Below are 8,298 nucleotides of genomic sequence, written 5' to 3'. Positions count from 1 at the left end.
TCGATTGTAATGATTCATTGTCAATTTCTTCACGATATCACTCTTCAGAATTCTTGCCTTTGTTTACAAAATAAACAGTGAAAATTTGGGAAGGTGTATTATGTATATTTCATTACGAAATTAATTAAATTTCAACTTTACACAAAATATTGATGTATACCTGAACTAAGATCTATTTATATATGTGAAAAATAAAATTTATTAATAGTTTTTTACATTAATATTGAATATATCAGATAAAAAAAGTTGTTTTCGCGAAATGGACTCAAAAGAACACACCCATCATTGTGCTAGTTGTTAGGTTCCTCAAACCTTGAGTGCATAACATTTCCAAGACATCGTTAACTTCAAGAAACAAAGACATCTTGTAATGAAGAACGTTAATATCTTTATATTTGCATATTTTATGCATAATTTAATGTGTTGATTGGCACAGCGGAAGCTGGTGAACTTAACTGTGGTCATGAAGAGAGTTATACTCTTCCGAAATGGGTCAGGAGTCGATGGCAAGGTAGGTGTAACCCCTAAGGTCGGTCAACCACTCAAGCTACCCTTTAGCTATAGCCATACTGTAAGCATATAATTTTAGATCTTAAATAAAGCTATCGAAAATATTCACTGTTTATTGGTAATCTACCAGTGTTAGGCCATGCTATGTGCCATAGGTTAGCCTAGGCCACTAACCTACCTTTAAGCAAACCTATCTTAACCTAACCTTAATCTCGGGTCAGATTGCTAGTGGGAAAATAAAAAAGAATGTACGTCTTACCAGGAAATGGTGGCAGGTTTATGCTAAGTAGCATAATTCAAATCCATTTTTCTTATAGTTGCTATCAGCTAATTTCAGTGATAGCATTTTAGCAAAAGATTTCATTATTTACGAGTCTTGTGAATCAGTTAATTTATTTGCCCATCGTTATATTAGCATAATAGGAATCAGGACAGATATGTAGGATATTGTTTTAACATATGACTTAACTCGTATCCTCCCTTACGTTGTTTCATGTGTAATGGGGATACAAGCTCCTGAAACTTCCCTATAGGCTTCTGATAGGTAACATCAAGAAATCGTGATATACTATATTGCGATTGTTGGAAGACATAATAGTGTCTATAAGCATATTTCATTCATAATGTAACATACATATATATGCCACAGAGTGGTGAAACAACTGTCGTGACAAATAAGCAATTCTCAGTTTAGTATATCCCAGACTATTTAAAGTAGATAACACTAATGACCTAGGTTAGTGTAGATTGGAAGGATATCCTCTTTTAAATGTGTTAAAATTTATCACTGCATAGGCTGTATTTAGTTTACAGTAGGTTTTCCCAGTCCTCCTAATTAGCATTTCTTATTGATACATTAATTTGCAAGTAACTTTCCAATATTCATTTCTTTATTATTGGAGAAGACTGCACATACTATTTAGGGTTCTTTTAATAAAGAAGTCATTAGATACAAAAAATTTCAGGAAAGGGTGAGATCCAGTGGGAAGGTGTGGGTCATCAGGTGAATTGAAAACATTAATTCTTGTAAAGTGTCTAGAGTACGTTTCTCTCAAGCTCTGCTTATTATGATTATATCCAAGTCAGTTCCTGCCTCTTTTATAGCAGGGGTAGTGTTATGGAACAGGATTTATGCTTTAATTGATCCAAAGGATTTACGAGCAGAGAAAATTATAGAATAATACCAGGCATGAGTTATACAACACCAGACAGGCCAGACAAAGCTCCGCTGTTTCAGAAGAACTGAGAAATCACACATAAATCCTTTGGACCAATCAGAGTGCACTCTCCATGTTTCACAATGTTACCCCTTTGTATAAAACAGGACCTAACCCCCTTGATCAATCTTTGCACCAACCCCAGACGTGTTCACATTCAGCACAGCCTGAGAGAAATGTAGTCTAGATGCTGTGAGAAATATTATCTCTGATTTGCTTGACGACCTATGCCTTTCCACTGGATTGCACCCTTTCCCAAATTTTCTGTATCTACATATTTCTATATTAAAGGAATTCTAATAGTATGTGTAGTCTTTCCAGATAATGCAGAAATGAACATTGGACAGTTACTTACTAACCAAAGTAGCAGTGAGAAAATATTAATTAGGAAGATTGATAATATCTACTATATATACACTAAAAATGCAGCTAATATAGTAATTATTTTTAATGCAACTTATAATGACCCTTAGAAAACAGGATCCTTCTTTAATATTGATGTTAAATTATATAAATAACAGATGCTGGAATAAAGTTTATGATAGATCATTTTGAAAATACTGAGTCTTCATGCTTTCAACTGCATTTGGACCAATTAGTCTTACTTATAGAGTCATATGCAGAAAGTTTTCTTGATTTTATTTTTTTAATTGTAAATTCTTTAATGATAGACTGAATGATGACAATTTTCAAAAACATTGCCTCAAAAACTTATAAATTTGAATTTGAATTGCAACTACAGATATATACAATATATATATACTGTATGTATGTATGTACTGTATATATATGCTGTATTTGTATATATTAAATAAAGAGAGAGAAAGAGTAAAGGTTGTAAAGGGAAATCCGTACTATAGGCAGTTAAGGTCAAGTGTCTCATGTTCATATCCTTTTAGGTATTGTTAGTGACTCATTCCCTTGAAGAAGTGCTTGCAGGGGCATCACAGAAGCTTGGCATCCGTGCAACTCACCTGTACACACCTCAAGGAGGACTTATAGATGACATTAGACTAATTAGGTATGTGTTATAATGAAGCTGTCATTATCCTAATGCTAATTTTTGTAGTAAGTGCTTTCAAGGTCTTTTAGAAATCAAATGATGTAATATATATGTTATTTTTAAATGCATTAGTCCATGGCTTTCTAATTTTTTTTCGTTGGGCCATTTTGTATAAGACCTAATGTCGAGTGGGCCACTCTTAATATTTTAAGGTATGTGGAAGTTGCGATATCAGTATTATTTTGAATATGACTGTTGGACAACCATGTACATATCATTCATAAAATGCTGTATGATATTGAGATAAAATACTGCATTTTGTTATTAAATAAACATAGTAAACAAGTGAAAAATGTTCAAAACAGGAACTGGACACAGTCTACAATGACCAAGTCAACCAGTGTTGAGCACACCTCGGGGCTACCAAAGAAGAAAGGAGATTTGCTCTTAATTAAATTTGTATATTATGATCATTTAAATATACAGTATAGTACTGTACTTATCAGTTATTAATTTTATATAGTGTTTCCAATGGAAAATTATTAAATGTTTATTTACAACACTTGCTGTTATTTTTAGATTTAGCATATAATCACTAATCAGTTAGTTGTTTCTGTTTACAATCATAAGTACGGTATATTTACTATTCATTTCATTAGAGCTGGCCTCCTAGTAAAAGTATGACGTAAAATCTCAGGGCATTTTATGGTACGTTGAATTTTTCAGAGATGATGATATACTATACGTCTCAGAAGGGGAAGACTTTGTTTTACCTGCACAACCTAGCCCTGGAGTTAGACCTCGTGGTTACGTTGGTGCAGGTACAAATAATGTATCTGTAGCGGGTCCAATATCTTCTTGTGGTAAGTACATATCAGAAGACTGCTTTTGCTATGCTGAAACTTTTTGATACAGTATTATGTTTATTACTTCAGGTAGCAAAGACCGGAAATGTAAACAACTTTAAAAATATATTAATTTTTAAGTGCAAGTAGTGTACCACTGACTTTCAATCTTAGTACATCTGAATCGACATGCTTCTTTTGTGAGAGCTTTTAGACATTTTTCTCAGATCTTTAATGTACGATATCGAAGCATCAGCATGGCAGTACAGTGAAAAATGTAACCTTAGTTATGGCATTTAATCAGAAGTTAAATCTTAAAGAGTTCGTTCAGAAAGGCAGGAAATGGTGTGTTTATTTATCTAGAATTTATTTTTCCATTCCAGAAAATGTTTCTTCCACACATGATTGGGTAACACTTAATGTAGGAGGCCAAATTTTCTCCACAACACGGGCAACTCTAGTCACCAAAGAACCAAACTCTATGTTAGCAAAGTAAGTGATGCAAATTTTATAGACGCCAGGTAACCCTAAAAAAACCAAACTTCTTATTTGTTTCCATATAGTTTAGGGTAATATCTTTCTGCAAATCATGCATTATAACTGTCAGAATATTACAATAATTATTTATTACTATTTCGGCCATGTTCTTTATGATGTAAAGTCAGGATGGTTTGGATTTCTCCCTTATAGTATTCATTGTCCAGAATATGGGCAGAACTGATGGATTTGTATAAGAAAGTATTTTTTTTATCAAGAAATTATGTATTGACTGCATTTCTGCTTCATGGTATAATATTAATGTTTCTCTTTTAACAGAATGTTTGATTGTGAAGATTCCTGCTTACCACCGAGCAACAGGGATGCACATGGAGCATATCTGATTGATCGTTCGTACACATATTTCGAACCTCTGTTAAATTATCTTAGAAATGGGACATTGATCCTAGATCCTGGGATAAATCCAGAAGGTATCAAAGACTCTAGCATTCATTAGCATACTTTTTCTGTTAATTCTATACATTTTTTACTAGTAATCATACAGAGGTCTGGGTTTGATAAATCATAACTGGAAATTGAATCTTCCTGTGGACATTACAGACCCTTAGCAAGGTTGCAAAAATTGTTAAACAGCATGGTTGCAAAAATATAACTCGGAGCCCATAATCTGTCCATATAATAGACAGATCCCCCATTTATGCTCCAATGTCCAGAAAGATTCAAGAAAATGCTGAATTTTAAACCATCAAACTTTTAAACTTTAACCTTTTCTTTAGCTTTGCCTCTCATTTAAGAGAAAATCTTTTGAGCAGTCTTATGAAATTCAAGAAATGTTAGTTAATGGTATACCTTGATAAAATGTTATTGAATTTATACATTGTTGCACCATATTTCTTTCTTTACAGGAGTGTTAGAAGAAGCGAAGTTCTTTGGCTTAACCTCAGCAGTACCTATTTTAGAAGAACTAATCAATTCAAGAGATTACAAACGAGAACTTGAACCATTGACCAGAAGAGACATAGTTAAAGCCCTCTTGAGTACACATCATCGAGATGAACTACGTTTTCAGGGGGTCAACCTACAGGGTGCAGATTTGTCAAAGTTAGACCTTAGGAACATTAACTTTAAAGTATGTATTTTTATCCTTGTGGAAATACAGCAAAAAATGATGGAAAAATATATGAATTCACTTGGTTTCTAAGATATGATTTTGTTTCTAATTTTTTTTCCCTTATCCAGTTAAAGTAATTTCCATTATTATAGTTTGCAGACCTGTCCCACTGTAATCTATCTGGAGCAAATATGAATGGCTGCTGTCTTGAACGGGCTAATCTCCGTGGTGCTAATTTGGAAGGGGCACAGCTGCTCAATGTGCGCCTTTTGTGTGCAAATTTAGAGAATGCTAATCTTCGCTCTTGTAACTTTGAAGATCCAGCTGGAACAAGATCTTATTGTGAAGGTGTGTTTAAATATAAACCAGAAATTCACATTTCCAATTTTTACTATGTTAATCTCAAGTATCAAATATTTTGTTACAAGTACAGATTTAGAAATTGATGTAGACAAAATGGAAAGTGAGGTAGAAAGGACACAAGATGAAAGACAGTGGAGAGAGTTCATTTTATATATAATTCAGCAGAGAAATCATCTCTTGTCTAACTCTGTAAGGGGAAAGGCTTTTGTAAAAATGTTATTGATGATGAGGATGATAAAACACAACCCCTAAGCATATACTGTATTTGTGAACTTGATTGATCCACAACATAGATTACTGGAATCCCATTGGTGACATATTCAGAAACTAAAAGTTAAGGGGATCTTGGAGACATGTTTGTATGACTTGAAACTTTGAAGAATGATTGACTCCTTGTACTTTCTTGTCCTTCTTCCCTCATTTTTTATGATTTTGCTTTACAAGACGAGAAGAAAGGTATATATACTAGTACTTCTCCATTTTGAGTGCCACTGTTCATGTTCAGTCATTAAACTCATTGTGGTTTTGAAATAGCAGATTATTCACTGTCATCTAACATTCATCCCCCTTTCAGATCTCCTTGCATTTTTTCTGCTCTTCCTCAATATATCAGTAGTCTTTTGAAGCTTGCTGTATTAGTTTTGTGACTGTTTGATGAAGAAATATAAAATATTGAATCAAAATTAGCTTTTAAGATAAAGAGTACATCAGCATCATGATGAGAATAGAGTTCCAAAGTGCTGCCTGTCAGAACTCACACTTCTAGATTCAGTAACCTTAGAACCTGCAACACTAGTTATAACTGTAGTTTCCTTCAATGTTTTTCATCTTGTGGTTATTTTAACTGAGACTGGGTACATACGGTACTGTAGTACTTGACCATCTCCATTGTAGATGGTATTAAAGTTTCTTTGCAGTGTCCCTTCAGCCCCAAGTTGCATTGCTTTCATCCTCCTTTTACTTTATAGCCAATCCCTTTGGTCTCATCTTACATTGGTGTTCAACTTCTTCAACATTACTTTGCTCCAATTTATACCCTGTTTGGGGACAAATCCATCAGGTAAAAACCTGTGTCTAAGGTATGTGACTCAGTTTTCATGTTAAAATAATAATAATAATGATAACCAACTCCCAGTGAATTACATTGCAATGTGGGGAATGTTTTATATCTGGTTTGAGATTGATTATCTAGGGGTATGGATATTGGCTTCCTTTCAAATTTCAGGTGCTAATCCTTTACTTGAAAATGTTCAAAGGTTTCTGTTTATATAGTGTAATGGCAATCTCTTAAAATTGCTAGCTACTAAGAGATTATAAGAGGGTAATCCAACTAAAAACATTTAATGATTGATAAGAAGAATCCTTCAGTGTCTTTTTGTCATTTATTCAGTTATTTAAGAAAGTCAACACTTTCAAAAGAGGAACAAAGTCCTGTCCCTCTTTCAGCTTTATTTAACAGTATCCACCCCCATTCCCTTTATTAATCTTTCAAGATTAATTGTTGACCCATTTTTAAAAGTACCTACCCCATACTCTGTATTAATCTTTCAAAATTAATTGTTGATGCTTTATTTTTAGGTGTAAATCTGAGGGGTGCTGTATTAGAAGGCAGCATGCTTGCTGGTGTAAATCTCAGAGTTGCAACATTGAAGAATGCCAACCTTAAGAACTGTGATTTACGGGCAGCTGTATTGGCGGGTGCTGATTTAGAGGTAAGTATACCATTGGTAGTAACACAGGGGCTTGTCATTCCTCCTTTTAATTATGCTGTACTTAATTAATTGCAATATCTGTTCTGATGTTTATGGCTGCTGAATTATCTGAGGCTCCTGACACCAGATGTTGATAGCCATTTTTTTTCAGTCTTTGGCTCTTCATACCATCTGTACTATGGATTTCCACAATATTGTGCTTGAATTCCTTTAGGTAACACTCGTACACACTCTCTCCAGGTTATTAGGTAATTGCATCTTGTTTCATGACAAATCCATCAGTCATAATTATCCTTATTTGCATTGCTGAATTCTGATGTCTTGATAAAAAGAATCTTGACAGGAAGAAGTCACTTTTCACAGATGTGTGACCCCATCCCATTACAGTAGTCAGAAGTAAATGCCTTTCCCATTCTTTTAGGTGCCAGCCTTATGTAATGTGAGAATTCTCCCCACTTGAATAATCTTTACGCTTTTTCATTCACAATTCCATACACTATACCATTGTTAGGTTGGGCACCTGACATTGTCAAAACAGCTTTGCCAAATCCTATCTCTGCAATGTCACTCATAAGAGGGATGCTACAACTTTCTTGAAGCCTATCCCTACCATTAACACTTGATGATTAATGATAATGTTATGTAGATTTAGGTGTGATGGAGATGCAGTGTGTGTCACTAATATATGAGGATTTACAGCTCCACAAAAATATAACTTCTTTTATTTATTTTAAATTGTCATTCAAGAAGTTTACGTATTTTTTCTAGTAATGTATGCAGTATGACAGTATTGTTTAAAACTTTTTCTTTTTCCATTCCAGAATTGTGATTTATCTGGGAGTGATTTGCAAGAGGCCAATTTACGAGGTGCTAACCTAAAGGATGCTGCTTTTGAATTAATGCTTACTCCCCTTCACATGTCTCAGACCATGACATGTGACCTTTAAATGGTTTTTGAAGTCAATCAAGAAGCAGAAAGGTAAATTTTCTATACATTTTCTTAATTATATTTTGTTTTACAACAATTAGATTGTTACTA

General features: G+C 33.8%; 1 protein-coding gene across 5 annotated transcripts in view; it reads left to right on the top strand.

Annotated features, from left to right (window-relative positions):
• Window positions 1-289: 289 nt before the first annotated feature.
• Window positions 290-8,298, top strand: part of LOC136846082 (BTB/POZ domain-containing protein KCTD9-like) — a 29,128-nt gene continuing 21,119 nt past the window's right edge. For 3 of the 5 annotated variants that reach the window (XM_067116791.1, XM_067116790.1, XM_067116789.1), the window contains exons 1-9: window positions 293-511; window positions 2,627-2,748; window positions 3,457-3,593; window positions 3,959-4,067; window positions 4,392-4,543; window positions 4,979-5,202; window positions 5,337-5,532; window positions 7,126-7,259; window positions 8,081-8,238. In XM_067116791.1, the coding sequence (XP_066972892.1) occupies window positions 464-511; window positions 2,627-2,748; window positions 3,457-3,593; window positions 3,959-4,067; window positions 4,392-4,543; window positions 4,979-5,202; window positions 5,337-5,532; window positions 7,126-7,259; window positions 8,081-8,206 (1,248 nt within the window). In that variant the 5' untranslated portion in view covers window positions 293-463 and the 3' untranslated portion in view covers window positions 8,207-8,238. Of the gene's footprint in view, window positions 512-2,626; window positions 2,749-3,456; window positions 3,594-3,958; window positions 4,068-4,391; window positions 4,544-4,978; window positions 5,203-5,336; window positions 5,533-6,515; window positions 6,627-7,125; window positions 7,260-8,080; window positions 8,239-8,298 lie in introns of all 5 variants that reach the window. The other 2 variants (XR_010855319.1, XM_067116788.1) reach the window with 2 other exon arrangements.

This window comes from Macrobrachium rosenbergii, chromosome 14, assembly GCF_040412425.1.
Source record: "Macrobrachium rosenbergii isolate ZJJX-2024 chromosome 14, ASM4041242v1, whole genome shotgun sequence".
Classification (NCBI taxonomy): Eukaryota; Metazoa; Arthropoda; class Malacostraca; order Decapoda; family Palaemonidae; genus Macrobrachium; species Macrobrachium rosenbergii.
Note: the sequence above shows the minus strand (reverse complement) of the source record. Positions and strands in the feature narration are given on the sequence as shown.